This window comes from Poeciliopsis prolifica, unplaced genomic scaffold, assembly GCF_027474105.1.
Source record: "Poeciliopsis prolifica strain line A6 unplaced genomic scaffold, Auburn_PproV2 SCAFFOLD038, whole genome shotgun sequence".
Lineage (NCBI taxonomy): Eukaryota > Metazoa > Chordata > Actinopteri > Cyprinodontiformes > Poeciliidae > Poeciliopsis > Poeciliopsis prolifica.
Window position 1 is genome coordinate 1,340,808 of NW_026562413.1, and position 20,348 is coordinate 1,361,155.

At 38.9% G+C, this 20,348-nt stretch overlaps 1 protein-coding gene across 1 annotated transcript in view; it reads right to left on the reverse strand.

The window, feature by feature from the left end:
* The window catches only part of efna3a (ephrin-A3a), a 92,541-nt gene extending 81,674 nt beyond the window's left edge, over positions 1-10,867 (reverse strand). Inside the window, exon 1 of the mRNA XM_055053907.1 lies at positions 10,283-10,867. Coding sequence (XP_054909882.1) covers positions 10,283-10,392 — 110 coding nt within the window. The 5' untranslated portion in view covers positions 10,393-10,867. The remainder of the gene's footprint in view (positions 1-10,282) is intronic.
* Between the last annotated feature and the right edge of the window lie 9,481 nt (positions 10,868-20,348).

The following is a 20,348-nucleotide window of genomic DNA, read 5'->3' on the forward strand; positions in this document are numbered from 1 at the left end:
GCTGCCAGCAGAAAAAGTTCTCCAAGTCTCAAATGCATCAAACTTTCAAGCTTTAAAGACTTTGGTGTTTCAGTTGAAGGTGATTGAAATGTTTCCATAAAAGGAAAAACTTAGAATCAGATACATTAACTCATTAAAGGGAGCTCCTGCTGTTGCTGAAGGGTCAAATTAGAGACATTTCCATTTTCTTCAAATAGTCTTATTACAGGACCGACGGCTGCCAGAGGCTCTCAGAGTCTTCACGTAATTACATCTTCAAAAGGAAAGATGTCAATTGTAACACAATATCTAATTATTAGGACTGCTCATATCAAAAACTGCCCTCCCATAAAAGAAAAAAGTGGAGCCTTATAATCCACTAAGCTGTGCGGACAGTTCCCACTATTCCTTGCGCCGCTGCATTAGAGGGAAGACCCGTCACGCCTCAACACATGAAGGGGACGAACAGAGAACAAGATATGACAGCGCACTAACTTCCATCCTCTTCCACAGCTTTTTTTTTTTTTTTTTTAAACGGGGGGACGCCGATGACTCTGAGCGAACCAGTCGGTGTGAAACGCCACCTCTGCAGCCGCAGCTCAGAGGCGGCCTTCTGCTTTAATAAAAAAACAGATATATTTATTTTCGCCGGGCGCTGAGCTTGCCAGATCGTTTTTCCAGCCAATGTACCATAAGAAAAGACCCATTTCCCAAATAATCAAACTCCAGCCAGTGACCGTACCCCTATCAACACCTTTGATCTTTTTCCAACATGGCAGCCATTTTCATCATTGCAGCAATGTAATTTCCCAGTGGGTAGCCAGGCCACTGTGGTGCAGGCTCCCAGAATAATGTACTATGGAGCCACCATTTAGAAGTTGGAAGGCCCTCTTTTTGTAGGAAGCATTTGCATTCAAATCATTGAGTCTAAAATTGGGTCTACCTGTCTGGGATCAGTACCATCTCCTGTGGGTTCCCACCGCCTGTTAGCCGCAGTTTTCATAACCTTTGAGAGAGGAAATGCTAATGTCTTTTGATGGGCAGACTACGTTTTTCTTTCATCTGGGTTAGCTGTGGGATGAGTGCCTGTGCAGCTTCCCATCAGAGCTTATGGTCAGTTTATAATGACATACCGAACCAGTCAGGTCCTTATATTAATGTAAACTTGGAGCAAGATGGACGGGAGCCAGAGAGGAGCAAGAGACAGAAACATTAAAACAGAAGACTGACTCATAGCAGATTAATAACCAAAGTTTATATCGTTTATTTAGGTTCCATTCAGCTTGAAGAACTTTATCAGCTGAAATATAATTTATATATACAGCTCTGGAAAAATGAAGAGAGCTGTATAATCCACTAAACCCACTAAAAACCTTCTGGTTATTCCACCAAATATTGATGTCTGAGCTCATCCTGAGTTAAAACATTAGTGTTATTGTTTCTAAATCAATATTTCTTGTTTTCTTTGCATTATTTGAGTTCTGGAAGCACTGCATCTTTTTCATTATTTTGACCATTTTTTTATTTTCTGCAAATACATTGGTTTGGATTTTCAGAGACACATTATCAGTAGTTCATAGAATAAAAGAAGGTTCATTTTACTCAAACATAGACCTATAAATAGTAAAATCAGAGAAAATGATCATTTTAAGTGGTCTAATTTTTGTCCTGTGTGTATATATGCATTTCGACCATTAGCAGATTTTAATTTCACAACCTAAAATTTGCAGCTGCAATTTAAGACTAACAAAAAGAGGCAGTAGCGTTACTTTTTGCTGTGGATGTTAGTGACGTGATAAAGTATTTACTCCATTACAGATTTCTTCATTTAATGCCGTATTTTTTTGTTGGCACCCCTACATGTTAAATAAAAGTAAATAATAGACAAACTGATAGAAAATACAGATTTTAAATTATGATTTTATTACCTGAGGGAAAAAAAACTTTCCAAACAAACTTAACCCTATGTGAAAAATTTTAATGAATTAAATGTGATCTTTGGGATTTAGTTATAACTATACCTGATTATAGCCAAACATGCAGAACTAAGAAATAGTTCAAGCAAAACCTAAAGGTCTTTAAAAACAAGTTTCAGTCTGGAGAAAACTGTAAATCCATTTTATTAAAGGTTTTTGTATCTCAACTGGATTTCATTATGGACAGGAAGACATGCAGTAAATGGACCAGGAATCGAACCGAAGACAAAGGTGTTGAGGACAGTAGCCTCTGCACCTGGTGCGCCTGCTCCACCACTGAGCCACAAAACCGTTCTAAAGCCTCAGGATTCCAGCAAACCACAAATGGAGAAAACATGAAGCAGTGCTGAACCTTCCCAGGAGTGGAAGGAGAACGCCGAGCAGCAGCTACAGCTACAGGCCTCCCTTGCTTCCGTTAAGGTCAGTGGTCATGATTCAACGATAATAAGGAGGAGGGTAAAAATAGCACCCATGTGAGAGGTCCAAGGTGAAAAGTGCTGCTGACCAAAAAGAACAAAAAGATCAATCTTAAATCCCACTGAGATGCTTTGGGATGACCTTACAGTAGCTGTAAAAAAAATTCCTCTAATGTCCCTGAACAAAAAATAAATACATCTGCATTAAAAATGGGTCAAAATGTCTCTGCAGTAAGTTAGTCATTGGCTTCCTTTGCAACTCAGCTTGATTCTCATCTCCCTTCAGGGTTCAGGTGCTCTGGGATTTATTTCTCTCATTGAATTTATTTTTTCCTCTTGAATTTCATCTGATTAGTGAACAGAATGAGGAGCTGTGAATACAGGTGCAGCAATTTATAGGCCTATCGTTGCCGGTTTTCTTAATTTTGGGAGATCGGCTGATTTTTCATGTGAAGTTGATCTTATCCACCTGTCTTATCTACATTAGCAAAGGTCTAAAAATCGACCACCGTCCTCTTCTGAGAAAGGTTTGACTGACAAAGTAAAAATTTGCTTTATTCAGGGTAGCATATTTAGTGAATACCGTTTTCATGACTCATTTTTATATAAATGAAAGTTAAACTGTATATATTTATGTTCACCTAAACATAAGGCAGCGTTACACCTCAGCTAGATGTGTGGCCCCAGTGGGACGAAAGAGTGAGAAGGAGCATCTTGTATAAATGTGTTTGACTTGAAGAATAAAGTTCAGTTTGGAAAAATGCTGTCTAAGGTGAAAAAAGATCTGCAGCTGAGCTTCTGCTCACCATAAAATATACATGATGAGCTCGACTAGAGTAGGAGGAAAGAGGGGAATCCCTCCCGGTTATGAAAACTGAATTTTAATCCACAATGTTCAGGATTAAATGCACTATTTTACTACTGTTTAGAAGTCACTTTTTTATTGTTTAGGCGCCTCTTTTCCATCTAAGCTTATCTCGACATTTTTTAAACGTCTGAAGCAGATGCTGCAGCCATACTCAGAACCAGTTTGGTGCAAAAACACTTGTGGCCTCCAAGAAGCTCCAAGCCCACAGCAGTGACTGACAAGCCCTTAATAATCAATTCACAAGCATGTCGATCCAAGGCAACACTTGATCTGAGCTTCCCGACCCGAGCTCCAAATGCTTCATGGCAATTTACTGACACCGCAAAATCAAATTAAAAATGCATTTAGAAATTGATTACTTGACGCGCCCAGATTGATTGTTGCTCAGAAAGCAACGTGGTTGTGTTTTTGTTCTGCTCAGGGTCCATTCACCTTCCCATACCATAGAAATGCATTGATCTGCTCACCCACCTTTAGGCCCATATGAACTATTAAACATACTCTCAGAGTTTCTCCATCAGGTTGTCACTTATAGCAAATACGAAGAGCAGCAGACTGAAAAACTCAGGTAATTCTGGTCAGATGTAGTTAATTTGGGTGTTGGCATTAGCTTTAGCAGTTAGCATCCAAAGGTTTTTGTTAAAACACCAACTCTTTCCTTTCCATTTGTCTGAATAGTTTAGATCTCGTTTTAGTTTTGTTCCTTTAGAAAGTTGGAAAACCAGGGGAAATCTCTTATACTCAAAAACAAACAACTATGAGCATAACAAGCTAATGTAATGTATTCCTGTAATTGATATATATATTGAAGAATAAAGGGACAGAGTCACATAAATTAGGAATAGTATTACGTTTGTTATTTAATGGGTCTCAGATAAGGCTTCTGCATGTTGGTGTGTAAGCTAAAATCTCGTTCATATGACACAATTTTACCTTTTCTGCCCTGGTTTCCCTGACTGGGAGCGAGAACGCAACCTATTGAGTGTGACAGGTAGCCAATGAGAAAACGGCAACCGAGAGTCCGGTGGATGTCGGAGATGATATGTGGAAACCATCATGTGCTCAATACGCATGGATGATTATTCAGTTAAGAATATTAACTACGAAAAAAGCTAAGTTTCTTGAAATAAGACAAAACTAACTTACAAGAAACTTTTTAGAAAATACTGGACCTTGTTTAAAGTCAATAATTTCTTAATATTCATGAAAAAGCACTAGCTACACTGGCAGATTATTTTATTTACAACATAAAACTTAAATAACCTACCAGTGCAAGTAATACTTTAGTAGCAGTGATGTGTTAGATGTAAATTATTTTGAAAAAACTAAATATTTGAGGTGTCCTGCTTTTTTCAGAAATGTTCTTTGGCCTAAGTGCTCGGTTACAAGACTTTCTTTAAGGTTGTTTTTTGTTTTTCTTTTACATTAAACTGAAAATAAAACCACAATTAAGATTTGACTGTTAAAACTAAAAAATGTGATAAATCTATCAAAACTGAAAAACAGAAGTCAGCTGTGTAAAACAGCTAGGTTCTGTTTGGCTGTTTGAGACGCCGCCGTTGTGCAATGACGAAGGAAAACATCAAATGCCAATAAATAGGATGCATTTGTATGCAAAATTGCAGAGAGCCTAGAGCCAGAGCTGCAGACGGACAAACGTCCATGTAATCAGGTTGCAAATCTGCTTGTACCGTCTGTGCCAAGGCGTGCGGGGCATGAGGGGCAAGCGGATGGCTGAAGCTATTGTCTCCAAGCACCGGTCCACATGATTGACCCAGCCGGTGTCCACATTAACACGGATCAACTCCGGTGGGTATCACCTCCTCAGAAAACAGCTGCTCCAGCACATTTGGCCAAATAACTCAACTTCTGTATGTGGGAAAAATAAATAAATACAAATGCTCTTTGTTCTGCCTTTCTGATTTTTATCCAACTCAATCAATGCTCTGCTAAAGAAAAAAAAAAAAAGCTTGCCAACTCTTCCATTATGCGCTGTAAAACATTTCCTCATCTCTTAAATTTTCATTTTACAACCCCTACAGTATCACTTAACGTACTTCCTGTTGTATCTTGATAATAGTTTCCTTCACTGCAGCTCAGATTTTCTCTGTAAGCCATCAGCTTTTCACTCACCCAAGGGAAACCACCTCCAGCTACCGCTTGGTCAAACCTCCGAGATATACCCGCCTGCCAGTTAATGAGCCTGTTTAGAAAGACAGCACCTCCAATAAACATTGATCACGAAGCCTAAATTCCAAGCACTCCGGGGGAAGCCATTTGTCAAGGTGATAATTTATTTTCCAGCACCAGATATGGGGTGTTGGGGCTTGGGTTGTTTTCATCAGGCGAGCTGGAGCTCTGACAGACACCATTTCAGGTCCAAATCAGGGTTATAATGTGCAGAATGAAACACACAGAGCTGTAAATCACTCAGGACCAGCCGCAAATAGCTGAAAAGATCGCCTTCCAGTTGCTGAGTGGGCAAGGGAATAGTAATTTAGCAAGGAGATGTGTGGCACATTTCCTTTGTGCTTCGGTGTTTGGCTGAACATTAGTAGGCACACTGCGTGACTTATGGAAGGAGTAGTAGATTAAATGAAGGCCGGTCTCCTGTTTCCATCACGCTGACACGGGGTGCCCAATTACAGAGACGTGCCCCCGTGTATCCAGAGAGGCCAAGCACCTGATGGGAGGAAGTGGAAGGAGCAGGGGACACTGCGAGCGAGTAGGCGAGGCTACCGCAGTGCACCGCTGCTCCCGCGCTCTCTCAAGATGTTCCGCATCTCCCCCTCTAATTGGCAGATTGCCTCAGAAGCGAGATGATTTAATGGCCCTGTGTGTGTGTTTTTTCCTGCCTTAGTCAGCCATTAGCAGGGACATCTGTAACGAGTTGGCCAGGCGCACTGCTGAGAGCAGAAGCTGAGACCAACACTTTCTAGTCAGAGGGGGTGGTAGGGGGGGGGGAGGAGGCAGCGTGGTAGTGACAGACTTGGGCGATGATCAAAGAGCTCCGAGGCATTTCTCTGGGTTACAATAATCGAGATGTCTTGTTTGGAAATGTCCAAGGCAGCAGAAAAACCTGTAATCAGTTGTTTGATGTTGTTTACTTCCTAAAAGTGGTGTAAATTCAAACAGCGTGCTGGTTATCAATGGCGAAAGGGAAGGTTTTTATTTTTTATTTTTTTCAAAGAAGGCTAGCAAGATATTTGCTCAAATTTGGCACTAGCAGAACATATTAGGCGTGTGTGTGTAGTGTGCATTTGAAAAACATTTGTATTCTTTGAACCTTTTGCACATTTTGTCACAATATAACCAGAAAACATTGTATTATGTTTTTTATTTGTTTGTTGTTTTTTAAGATAATAGTGCATCATATTTTGTGTGTGGTGGGCATTTAGATTCAGTTCCTACATGTCAATGCTTGGTAGAACCACATTATGTTCCAGTTATCTCCGTACAAACTTTTCACACCTAGAGTCTGACATTTTAATTATTACAAACTTCTATTTCATGTCTTGCCAAAGATTCTGGAAGGAAATATCTGCTGGAAGATTAACTTTAACCCCAATCTCAAATTGTCTACACCCTCGAGTTTCCTTCCAGGTTTGTTCTGGATTTAGTGCCATTCATTGTCCCACCAAATCTGAGCTGCTCCCATATGACTTGTTGGAGAAAAGCGTCCCCACAGCATGATGCTGCCAACACAATGCTATGTGACTGGAAACTTTTCTGTCCTTTTTAAAAACCTTTCAGTGTCTCAATGTTAGCAGAAACACAAAATCTTACTAATTATTTTGACCCAGTTTCTAGTCCAAATATCTTGGTATATTTGAAATAAGTCAAAGCTAACTTACAAATAACTTTTTAAGTTGATATTTCTCAAATATTAAAAATAAGTACTAGTTCATTGGCAGATTTTTAAGTGAAATAATCTACCGGTGGGACGAGTACGTTTTATTTATCAGAACTATTTACCTAAACCAAGCTCGCATTTGTTACTGGCAAGTAAGTTTTGTCTTGTTTCAGGAGTTTGAAGATAGAAACTAGACAAAAGTTATTGGTAATATTTTGTGTTTTTGCAGAATGACAGGACCCATGGTCAATGATTAGAATTAAAAATGGTGGAAACTCAAAATTCCAGACGAATGGTGACAGAAATGGCTATAAAGCTTAATTGAAACAGACAACAGTGGATGCTGCAGGACTTCCATGAGCTAATTTATGCTAAAATATGTATTTAAAATGTATGACTGCAGCAAATCCCATCTGTCTGACAGGAATGGTAATAAACCTCAACAAAGTTGCATGTAAAAGTGTAATTTTTGATTGCTGTAATCAGTATCAGTGCTTCTTATCAAAGTGAAGGCTATCACAAGGTTGACAGCAAATGTTTACCTGCAAAAGCCACACAAAAAAGTCATCCTATAACTAAAATATCAGAAAATGAAATTTTCACGGCTTATGAGCAAACAGCTTGCCGTTACAGCGATCCCATTTCTCGCAGTTGTGCTGTAACCGTCTGCACCGAACGATGCGCTCAAGGGTAAAACATTATAGCTTCAACCAAAGTTTGGCCCTAAAGGCTTCTGCTTCCTGGCTGTATATCACCACTTTCATTTCTTGCTTTCCCTCTCCTGGGCTTGTCTAAGTAACGAGGTCTGGATGACAAAGGGAGCCCCCTTTCCTGAGCGAGTGAGGCCTCAGATGGAGCTGTGGAGAAAGCTTTAAGGCCTTTTTGAAGCCTGACGGCCATCGGTATTCTTACCATAGCCTCGGCGGATTTCTTCGCTACCTGCAAACTGGGTCAGGTTTTGCATTATTTTAGAGATTTGTATCTCAGTGGGAGGAAAGGAGGAGCTTGTGCACATGCAGGCGTGCAGACGAACACCTGCATTTTGTCTCCCTCCGTTTTCCTTCCACTCCCTTCCACTCTTCCCTTCCACTCTTCCTGTCTCTCTCTCACACACATGCAATATTGAGTATAGTAATATACGCGCATATTTGTCACCCCAACACATAGATGTCAACTGAAAGCTGAAAAATGAGCAAGCTTCATGTTGAGAAAATCATTTCAGACAGAGCATTTGCCAAAAGCCTTCGCTGAGGTTTATAAGGAGTACTGATATTGATTACAGCGCTCAAAAACTATGCGCTTTTACAGCATTTACATGCAACTTTGTCAGGGTTTATTACCATTCCTGTCATACAGATGGGATTTACTGCACTCATAAATCTTAAATTCATATTTTAGCATAAATTAGCTCATGAAAGTCCTGCAGCATCCGCCGTTGACTGTTTCGATTAAGTTTTATAGCCATTTCTGTCTCTACTCGTCTCGAATTTTGAGTCACCGTCTCAAGTTTTCCACCGTTTCCAATTCCAATCATTGACCGTGCGTCCTGTCAGGAGATGAACGAGGGACCAGGAGCAGATGCTGAGGGGCGACAATAATGAGACACTGAAGAAAGGTAATTGAAGAGGACAGAAAAGCTGGTGAGACACCTCAGAAAAATAAGTGAGGGAAGAAAATAACCAAGTAGGAGACAGAGAGAGGAGATGTAGGAGAGGCCAGCATCTGAGGGGAATACAAATGGACAGACGTGGAGCATGGATGGAGGAGCGTGTGTGTGTGTGTGTTGGGGGGGTAAAAAAAGATGGATTCACAGTTGGCTAATGAGAAGACAAAGAAACAGAAATACACATCGATCCCTGACCCAGAGGAAGACGGCTTTCATCCTGGTGTAAGCAGCCCAGACCGTCTGCAGGGGCTTACCTGAGGAAAGCAACCAGACTTCTGCTGGAGTCCAACAATGGGCAGGAATTATGTCTGCATGCTGAAAGCGTGGCAGGGATTAGTTCCTGGAAGTTTGAGCAGCCTTCAGTAGTTAACAATAAGTCCAACTAAAGGAACATGCATGTCATGCTGAATGAGTCAACGCTGCAGACAGAAAGCTTTTGAAGGGACGGCCACTCCAACAATGAAAAGTCTGGATACCTCATCAGACTTCCTCAATAGTGTCACTGTGTGTACATGTCAGGCATTACATTATGACCTAATAGAACATCAAAGCATGGTTTGATTGGAGCAAGATGTGGAGCTAACTCAAGTTTGTAATTTTCCTTCTCAAATCCATTCCCAAACCTTGATGACATTGGTTCATTTGTAACCCACAAGTAACCCCTGAAGGAACCATTTCAGTTTTTAGTAAAGCTCTTAATGATGTTCCAGAAGTGTGTCCTGATATTTGTCTGCTTTGTCTGTCAAAGATGAAATATTAGCAAATGTATCACCTACTGTTGTTTGCAGATCTATTCGGACTTGGTTTGTTCTGCAACATGTGGCCTCATGTCTAGTTTTAAGTCCAACTCAATGATGTTCCTGTTGAAGGTGTCAATCAAATCAATAGTATCATTGTATAAGCAGCTATAAATATTACTGTTATTAATTTTCTACTTTGTGTTTCCCAGAGAAATGTACAGAAATAACCAGAAATAAAGACTTTGACTAGATCGCTCTGTATGATAAATCTATTTATTTCCTATTTAGAACTGTATGAAGTGAGGTGAATCTGTGTGTTTGGAAACTACATGTCTACCACAGCTCAAATGTGTTAGTGATAACAGTAAAACTTTTCATTGGAAGATTAAAACAGAGAAGAGCAACTATTAGTTTTCAGATGTGTCCTGATTCAAGCCTTCAGACACCCAAGAAGGAACTACGTGTAACATCACCATGCCCATTAATATTGATTTATACATTGTTATGAAATCTATTAAGACTTGGCAACAATTGTGCATCCATGTCAAGAGCTTTTCTTTTGTTTGTTTTTTTGTCAGAGAAGTAGAATTAAAATTATTTTCCATGTTTTGTTTTTTTCATCTCGTCACTAACAGATTTTGTGTGTTTTTTTTTTTCTCTTTTGCTTAGCTTTATTTTATTGCCATAAAGCGCATCAACCACAACCTTGCACGCAGTTCGCAGCACAGGTGCGCACCAGCAAACAAAGCCGCGTTCAGAGCCGCATAGAGAGAGAGCCACTTACTGCAGGTTCGAGCTGTTCCAATACACCGCATGACGGCTGCTGGCTCTCGAAAGGTGCAAGTTTGTAAGCACCAGGGTGACGAGGCTGAGAGAAAACGTTACGAGAGCCATAATCCCTCCTGGTGCTGGTCCAACCCTGAATGCTTCCCCCTTTTGCCTTGTTTTTTTCTTTTCTTTTCCTTTTTTTTTTTTTTTTTTTTTTGGCTCCTTCTGTCCCAAACGACGCGTCGTTCACAACATCCCAGCGGTCATCCGGAGCGGAGGAGCGCGTCTTCAACTTCAGCGACTTCTTTCGGGATACGCGTTCCTCAATTCAAGCCCCATCGCGACGAGAGAACCCGCTCAGGCGTCTTTAATTGAGCCAATTCTGCGCACTTTTAAGTCCGTCCTATTGTTTCCAAGCTCAGCTTTCATTTGAAACAGCTTGGCGAAACAAGCCGCCAAACTCACGTATATCGCAGTTTGCTGCAGGTTAGTCAGTTGTTAAAGTCACATCCGAGCCACTTGGAGGTATTTTGGGGTACCTGCCACTTCTCTCGCCAGAAGCCGCAGCAGCAGCGGCACGCTGCGCACACAACGACACAAACCCGCCCTCTGATGGCAGAGAGGCGCGCACATGTCAGTCCACTCATCCGCCACGCCCCCTCATCTCATGCACGGTCTGTAAAAATAATAATGGTAATTTCTCTACAGGGAAAAGCATATGTTTTTGCACAAATTCAGTTTCTCCACCTAAATGATTTACAGCACTCTCTGTAAAGTCTTTCCAGTCTGAACAGAGGTAATAATTACAGCCAGTGCTTAAATTAAAAATGAAAAGGAGATTTTATTTTATTATTATTTTATTTTATTTATTTGTTTCTTTGCTGATTCGTTTCGCAAACAAGAGTGATAAACTGCATCGCTAATCAATTAGTATTGAGGTTTGAGCCGTTCTGTCTTTGCTGTACCCAGTGGCCATGTTCAGGAATTGTCACACTCAGGATTTTCACATTTAAATATATATTAACAATATGGTAATCATTAACATAATTTGATAGAAATACAATACAATGAAATTTGTATTTATTGAAGCATTTATTTATGAGGGGCAGTGAGGTTTTTCTCTAGTTTGTGGCACCTTAAGTTTATATTTTGTTTTTATTGTCTGTCTGTTTTTGTTTATTATAGACCAGATTTGTATCTGAATAAAAAGGATTGATTGATTTATTGACTGATTGATATGGAACAACACTGCTGGCCAGAATGCAGTACACCAAACTAAATAAAACAGACATAAAAACAAAACAACAATTGAAACACCTGAAGCTTTCTTCTTATTTCCCATTGAAAGTACTCCTGTCACTTTCTCAGACAAAGACATTTAGCTTCTGCTAACTTCCTCTACTCTGCTTTATTTTACTTTCTCACTCCAGATGCAGTGCTTCTCTGTTTGGACAAAGCCAATAGTTGAGCTATCAGTGTCATAAACTCTCCATATTGTTGATGTTTTACTGTGTTTTTTTTAAAGAAGCCATTGCTGCCAATTGCTCTGATTACTCTTTAGCATAGAAAGTACCCCAGGCTTGATGCTTCCCTTCTGTTTCTCTGGTTTTTCACAGATGAATTTGATCACGTTATTATTAACGAGACATTTGCTCTTTTAAATCCAACCATTTTTAGTCTTCACTCAGGACTGCAACACTTTTACAGGAGACTTTTGCTTCGTAACAGAAAAACTAAAAAAGGTAGATTAGGTTTAACAGAGGAGAGATTTATGTTAAGGGAAAGTTATTTTGTCAAAGTATTTTTGAGAAAGTTCTGCCTTTCTGAATGTCAAGCCCGAACTGTACGGACTCTCTTTGCCAGAATTTCACACTTACTGGGTACAGATCAGCTGCAATATCTATGTTTATGTGTAAGTCTTGGCTGAATGTGCACACAACACATACCTCACATAAATCTGATGCACATAACGGAACCGAGTCCAACTATAGAAGCAAACACAAATTAAGCAATTAATTCAGGTAAAATGAAGCAAACATCATTTGACTTGCATCAAATTGAAGAATGTGCAGGAAAAACAGGCCATGCTGAATATTTCACATTTGAAAATACGCCAGCAGGGAGTTCAGTAACATTTTAATAAACTCGTTATTTTATTGATTACAATCCATTTGTTGAAAATACACCCAGTAAGAATGTGACCTGCAACCAGAACAGGATTAACTCCAAATTACTCAAATGTGAACAACGTGGTTTTAAGACTTTTAGAACAGTGCACATTTTGTGCCTGTGTTGCTGTAACTTTTTTACATTCTGTGAATGTATGCACTTCTCTTCTCTTATTATCACTTCAGTGCAGCCATACACAAAAATACAAAGCAAAATACGCTTCCCTAATAACTTCTGGTAATTTTGAGGCTCGACCAGATTCAGCACATGTAGACAAACATGCTAATTACAGCCTCTCTCCTTTTGATACATCAGCAGGGGGAAATCCTTTTATGGCAACAAGAAAATATCTTTAAAGTGCAGAACAGGCCTCATCCGCTGCTGTTTACTTTGGGATTAAACTGAAAGAAGAGAATTTAAGACTAAAATCCTCTCTGGCTCATTATCCAAGGTTTAATCATTACGCTGTATTTACATGTTGGCATGCTGTTCAAATGCTTGTCAACTGTCAAAAGAAAAAAGAACATAATTGATACAGAAGCTGGTGGCAAATTAAGTGGATAAAAAGCAACATGATGCTGGTTAAAAGTGAAGCTTTTTAGTGGATTCAAATGGAAACCAAAGAATGCCGCGATGCTTATCGTATTCACGTTGCTTCCAAAGAAGTGTTTTCGTGCTGAAGTCAGTCAGCGCACTCAGAAAGTCTTTTTCAAAGATATTGTTTGTCACATCAATCGTCCCCATGCTGCTAAAACGGTGGCTTTAGGACGCCGCTTTAAAGAGCAAATATCACATTTTAGAGGGAGAAAAAAGATTTCTTGATATTTTTCATGCAGCTCTTTGCTTCACCCCTCCTGCCTGTTGATACTGGTCACCTTCCTCTGTAAAATTATAACTTTTTGTTGTTTTGCATCAAACAATACACGTAGGAATGAGTTCTGCGTTGCACTTCCAATCATCAGATTTCATTTGTTGTGCTGTATTTGTTTCCTCGTTGTGATCCAACTGAACATTTTCTCCATTAACACAATTGAAGGTTTGTGCATAACAGTGCTTTTGGCAATAGTGGTCGCTTTATAAGAGTTTTCTGTTCTTGCTAATATTCGTCATGTTTGGGGTGGATAATAACTTGTCCTCCCCAATTCAGTTGAGGTGCATCAAGTACGTTTTAAAAAAAAATCTGCAATTAATTGTGATTCACTCGGGGCAATTGTGCAATTAATTGGGATTGTTATTAGTTCAGAAGTAGAGCAGATCTGTTTGAATGTGCAGAAACATAAACATACATTTGCTTTTAAGATTTTGAGGTAGAGAAGACCCATTTGTTTGGGTAAATGCAAATAAATAAATATATAGGTGTATATATATCTATTTAAAGGTTTGCAGTTGCGATGAAACTCTCCGGATGTCCTCAGTGATTCCCCAAACCTGTTGGGTTTGAATCCGCCTGTAGATTCTTCCTGTCACTGCAGAAAACACTATTGGACGCACCTGAAAGGATTTGCTGAAAACATTTGGAGCTTCAGCATAAATTTCTTCTCTTTAATGACTTTCATAATGTGTTGAGAAATATAAACAACCAAATTAGAAGGAAATAAAATCAAAATTGATGTTTGAGATTAGTTGGGATGAACTTCAGATTAGTATTTGGGGAAATTAATGCTGTTTGCAGGAAGCCATTGGACATGTAGTGATACCAAATGTGTTGGCATGATTACATGTGTGTACCGGCGTATCTGTGTGCGTTTAATAGCAGAATTTGCACTGGGAGAAGGGTTTGAACATTTGGAGCCTTTAATTAACCTGCTTCATTTTGCCGCTCGTAGTTTAACCACTATCGATCCTAATGGCGACCCGCCATATTAACAGCTCTGCTAATTTCAAATGTGAAACATTAGTCTTGGTTTGATTAACTCTGCTAATTCTGTATCTTGTACCATTTTTCAAGGGCATGCGAGCGACATTCACACCCATAAATCTGGTTAAACTGTAGAGGACTGAGTCAGAACAATATTCTTTATTAGGCACGATTTGTCTTGAAAACATACTTTTTATATTTATGTTGCCAGAAAACTTATTTTAACTGATAGTGACAGTAATACGAAAATATTTAGATTACTTTAGACGTCACCTAATTACAGAGAAGTTGGAAAAAGAGGCTCTGGACAAAGGAGAACATAGGTAAATATTTTTGAGCCATCAAAAAAACAGATTGTGTGCCTGAAAAATTACCACGAATACACTATTTACACTGTGAAGCACGGTGGTGGTAGCATCATGCCGTGGGTGTCTTCGGGAGGAAAGCTGATCAGAGTTCATGGAAGACCTGTTAGAGGCTGAAAAACAACGGGGAGTTCCAGATATTGTTACAATGGAAATGTTTTGCACAAACCATTTATGTGTTAGACTGGCCAAGTCAAAGTACAGACCTAAAACCAGACGAGAATCTGAAGAAAGAACTCAAATGGCCTCCGTTGCTTTGTAAAGAATCAGCAACATTATCATTCACAAAAGCTGTTAGACATAAATGTAAAACTCACAGCTGTAAGTTTTACATCTGTTCTACAAAATTTGATCAAGAGGAACTCAATATAAAACGTACGCCTCACTTTCACATTGCAGTTGGTAAAATATTGTGAAATCGTCCCGTCCTTCCCTTCTTGTTCGTCTCTCACATAAAAGCCAGACAAAGTTCTTTGATTGTGGTGGTCGTGTCAGGATTACATGGCTCCCACTTTTTGCAGCTCCCGTTTATTTTAGTGTGACTACTTTGCCTCCCGTTTGCTCGCGCTCAGTCTGCGCCTCTGTTGTTTTTGTCGGCGAAGATGCCTCTCTCGAGTGCCCTTAAGGCATGTTGCTGTGGCGACTGGAGTTAAAGCAGCGGATGAAATAAGAAAGTGCCACCGCTTCCCCCCCCGCCCGCCATCTCTCACTGTCCCAACACCTATCTGTGCAGCTCCACTGCATCACTTCCCTCCATCTTCGCCACTATTTGTCATCCTTTTGTCGCCTCTCGCTCAGGAGGAAAGCATTGCATATATGGAGCATCAATCCCACACTCCTTCATAAACCGATTATCGCGGTCTTCCTGTTGCGTATGCCGACCACACAGTTGCCAATAAAAGTGAGATGAAAATATAGGAAATGACATTTAATATGTTTCCTGAACTCGTCGCAAGCAGCAGAGGTCCAAATGCATATTTATGATGTGCTTTCTCAGTGTCATAAGTTATTGAGCACATTTGTTCTTAGGGGTTTGCACCACGTGATGCAATGCCTGCACATGCTTATTGCCTCTGCAGAGCCGCGCTTTGTATTTTGCTACAGGCGTTGGTTAGAGCTGTTCCAACCTCTCGTTACCTTGACCATGGATCTGTTTGTGATTAATTCATGAACACCAGCTATGGGCATATTGATTATTCAGATAATTTGTTCTCATCAATCAGCCTCGACACCTTCATATATCCTTGTTGACTACATATTGATCTCCTCCTTCATCCTACTTCATTACCGCTGTAAGCAATATTCCTGTAAGAGAAAAAATGGGCCGGTTTCTTCCTCTGTGGGATTTCCTTATTCTTCCTCGAGGCTTCTGTCGGCTTCCTCGCTGATTTCTCCAACCCCCCATCTGTTCGCCGACTCCCTTCGTCTCATTGTGGAGTTTTCTCAGGTTTTGGTGCTAATGGGTTTAAATGAGGATGGTCTCATTGAGTTTAGCGTCCGGTGGCGATGTCAGCAAACAGCGATTTCACTGATTAATTGGTTAATCAAGCGAAATGTCAAACTTTGAATATAAAATACGCTGTTCAAAAAAATGACAGTAGAAGCAGATGATGTTAAAATTTTGAAAGCATAACATTTATTTAAATAATGTAAAGCTTCTTTTAACAATAGCCATACCTCATTTTGTCCTTTTTATATAGCCAAACGTTACTGGGGTTTTTTGTATACATATGTATACAGAGAGAGAAAGAGAGAGACTACGAAAGGTCCAAGAACCAAATTTGCCCATCTTAAGTTTTTATGTGGCCCCCGTAGACCAACGACCCTCACACGGAGGCCTGTGGTCCACATCCGGCCCATGAGCCGTCTATTTCCGGACACCCGGTCGCCTGCTTTCTGTCTGCAGCTCACAATCAGTCCAGGTCCTGTGAAATCCCATTAACATTTATAGCCTTGATTCCTTTGTAATTATGTAAAAAATATATATATTCAAGGTTTTGTTTTAATTCAGCTTCAGCATTAAGTAAAAATTTATTTGAAAATAATCAAACCAGAAAAATTATAAAAGCAAACAAGATGCAAATTAGGCACAAATGGGCTTGTTTAGAGCTCTTCCAAAATGATCCCTGGTATTTGCAGAATATGCATCAAGCATGTCTGTTTGACGTTTTGAGTCAAATTCAGGAGAAAAATGTACAAGTTGTAATGAACAGTGAAGTTTGTGGTTTTAAAGTGAAAATGTGGCTCTGCCTCTTTTCCTTCCTTCACTGCATTCATGCAAGCATGAAAAAATAAAGGAAATCGTAGAAGAATAAGATAAAATAACCTTAGAGAGAAACTAAAATGTAGCAACCAAAAAAGAACGAGTTCCTAAAGCATTAAGGGAATGATGTTGTTTTGGTTATAAAAGGCAGAAATACGGGTGTTTAGTGGAAAAGAGGGGAATAAAGTGCAAGTGAACAGGGATGGATCATTACATCGGTACACACAAAGGTTCGAAAAAGCAAACAGAATGCCTTAGTTCAACATATGAAGTGAAAAAATCACTGCCCAACCTGAACTGGCCCTTTGACAAAAGGTTTTCACACTTTGTTCTCAATATATGTGATTAACTGCAGTTTTTGGCTCAAGTTTCCGAGCATGTCCCCATTCTCTTTCTTCATGCTCTCTTGTCTCAGCACTTTGAATAAAGTCCACTAGCACCACAAAATCTTTAAGAAATCTTCATCATCCTCAAGACTTTTGAGAAGCAAAAAAACATCCTGTGGATTGATGGGATAAAAGTTTGACTTTTTTATAGTAATTAGATTTAGAGTAAATCTGCCCACGTTTCAGCAAATTGGCAGACAAGCAGAAGAACATGGCGGTGGCAGTGTGATGGTCTGGCTGCTTTTCTCAGGGACAAAGCAACTTGCCATAATTGATGCAACCATAAAATTTTGAAAATCCTGAAGGAAAATGTTGGTCCATCAGATTGTGACCTTCAACATTCACTCCAAAACAAAGTCAAGATCCAGATGAATCTGACCGAGATGCCGTGGCATTACCTTTAACATAATGTTCTCTGGAACCAGCATGACTAGATTTTAAAATAAATTTCTGTAAAGGAGAGTAAGAAACTTTCTGTCAGTTATTGCAAAGGCTTAATGGTGGTTGTGGCAGCCAGGGGTGGCACAAGAAGCCATTAGGTTTCAGGGGCAATTGCTTTTTCATAATCGGTTATTGTAGCTTTTTTTCACTTGATAAAAGGAATTTGAACATTTACTTAGGTTATTTTTTATACTAACATTTGCTCAAACTCAGACATTTAAAGGTACAAAACAAGCTGAAAAGCTACAGCTGTCCAAAAGGCATGCTTCCTGAGACTTGATGTAATTGTCCTCAAACAGCAAAATTACTTCTTCTGGTGCAGAAAACATTAAACTTTCTTTGATCATTGCTAAATCCAGGAATTGTTGTCTCTGATGTAGCAGCTCTGAAGATACAACTTGCTTTAGTAGTGAATTATCTTATGAGTTTATGGGCTCGAATATTGTGTATTCGCTCTGAAACAGAGATGAGCACCTCAAGATTTAATGTTTCCACACAAAATCAGTTCCCATCTCTTTGGTGCAAAAATCTGATAAATAGCTTTATCCCATTTGAATCATTGTCCAAATCTTTGAGTTATTTGCATTCCATAAGTCATTTCACGATGAGCGATAATATAGTTTGGAAGTCCAAAGAGGCACACGCAGGGTTTGGATGGTGGATGGGGATGATGGGAAATTATGTTTTGACAGCCAGGAGGTGGTAGGGCAAGAGGAACGATGAGAATAGATGCACTTACAGTGACATGAAATATTGAGCAGGACGGAAAGAGGGGGGAAAACAGGAGCCGAGCAGCATGTGTCTGATGAGCAAACAAAAGAGAAGAAGCAGATTTATTAACATGAATACAACAAGATGGGGTGGGGGAGCTTGGTTCCTTTGGATCACAAATCAAAACAAAACCATTTTTGTAAACAGATTTGTTGAAATGGGGAAGAATTTGAGGATCATTTCATCACACATGAAAGAATAACTGCGACTAACTGAAAAGTATCGTATTTCATTTTACACTGCAATCCCATCTGTTTGCAGATTCGCCTATTCATCATGTTTCTCTGGGAAACATAACTCTGAAGTATTAGAGGAAAATTCACCTATTCATGGATTTTTTTTGGAAAAGCATATCTAAAATATTCAAATGAAAATGCAGCTTTGGAAGCTGAGATACCTTGAAACAATACGACTTGACAGACTATCGATTGGTGTCTGCAAAGCAACCAATCCTTGGCGACGATTGGCTGAACTTCGACTCCTTCCACTGTATGTTTTAATGCATATTAATTAATTTTTCATGGTTGAAGTTATTAGTTATAAGTTGGCCATTATAGCATTTCAAATGTTTGCAGATTTTTAGTTATTTACTGGAAGCTGTGGTCCCCAATCCATGTCGATACCAGGCTCCACCGTACTAATTAATATCACCTTAAGTAATGCAGCTCTCAGAAACATGGCTGCTAAATAAAATACTTAAATATAATCATAAGATGATAAACTCACAGATGCTATTTTGCTGTTCCTGAATATCCTTAGACAGTTTGATTGTGAGATAAACTGTGTTTTAATAAAAGCAAAACAGTCGCTTGTTTCCAAACTGAAGCTGCACACAGAGAGAAAGAGCAAAAATAAACACGCTTTAAATGAAAGATTCATGTAAACTTAAATATAATATAAAGATAAATAACTGTTTTTTTTCCACTTTAGAACATTTTTCGGCTATGTTTTCCAAATGCTGAAATAATAAGAGATTTTTATTACAATTCTCTTCAAAGTCATTGTTTCACTTACAATTAATCCCCAAGTTAATCATGAGCCTCACAGATCTTTCACTTAATCTTTTAAGTTAATTCAATTCAGCTTTTTTATTATTTATTTATTTATTTGTAGGGACAAAATTAGATTAAAAACCATATATGGATAGTTTCCCCAAGAACTTTTCTGTTTTCAACTTCAATTTTAACCGTCATATTTACATTTGATGTGGTGAAATCAACTTCTGAGAAAGTTGCATTAGCTTAAAAAAAACATTTTGACATTATTACTAATTTATAGTGATATTTTATTTAACAAAGATGTTTGGAGAAATATCACCTCATTTAGATGAAAATTGGACATAAATAAATTATGGTTGGAAAGCATGACTTTGACCAAAAGGTTTGCAAATTGTGGATGAAATATTGGTTAAAAATTCAGAGAGATTAGATCATAATCTTTCAGGAATACCAAAGTTTGGTGAACCTTGAACAGTTCAGAACTGAGTGCTTTGAAGAGTCCTTTATGTTTTGAAGTTATATTTTTAATAATTAGAACTTCACGGTTCTTGTGGCTCCATCAGTAATTTTCAGGTCATCTTGGGTTTTCTTCTTGGCCTTAATTTTTTTTAATGGAACTCCATATTGATTTTGAGGTTTTGTGTTAAGTTACTTGTTCTGTTCTGTTCAGAATTTATATCAAAGTTAGTTTTTTTCCTTTTTCCAACTTTTTTACTTTATGTATAGTTATTGTATTTTGTATCATTAAATACTTACATTTTACAGCAGATAGGTACAAAATGTTAAGTTTAAATACTTACACAGCAGGTAAAAGTTTGTCCTGGAAGCTGA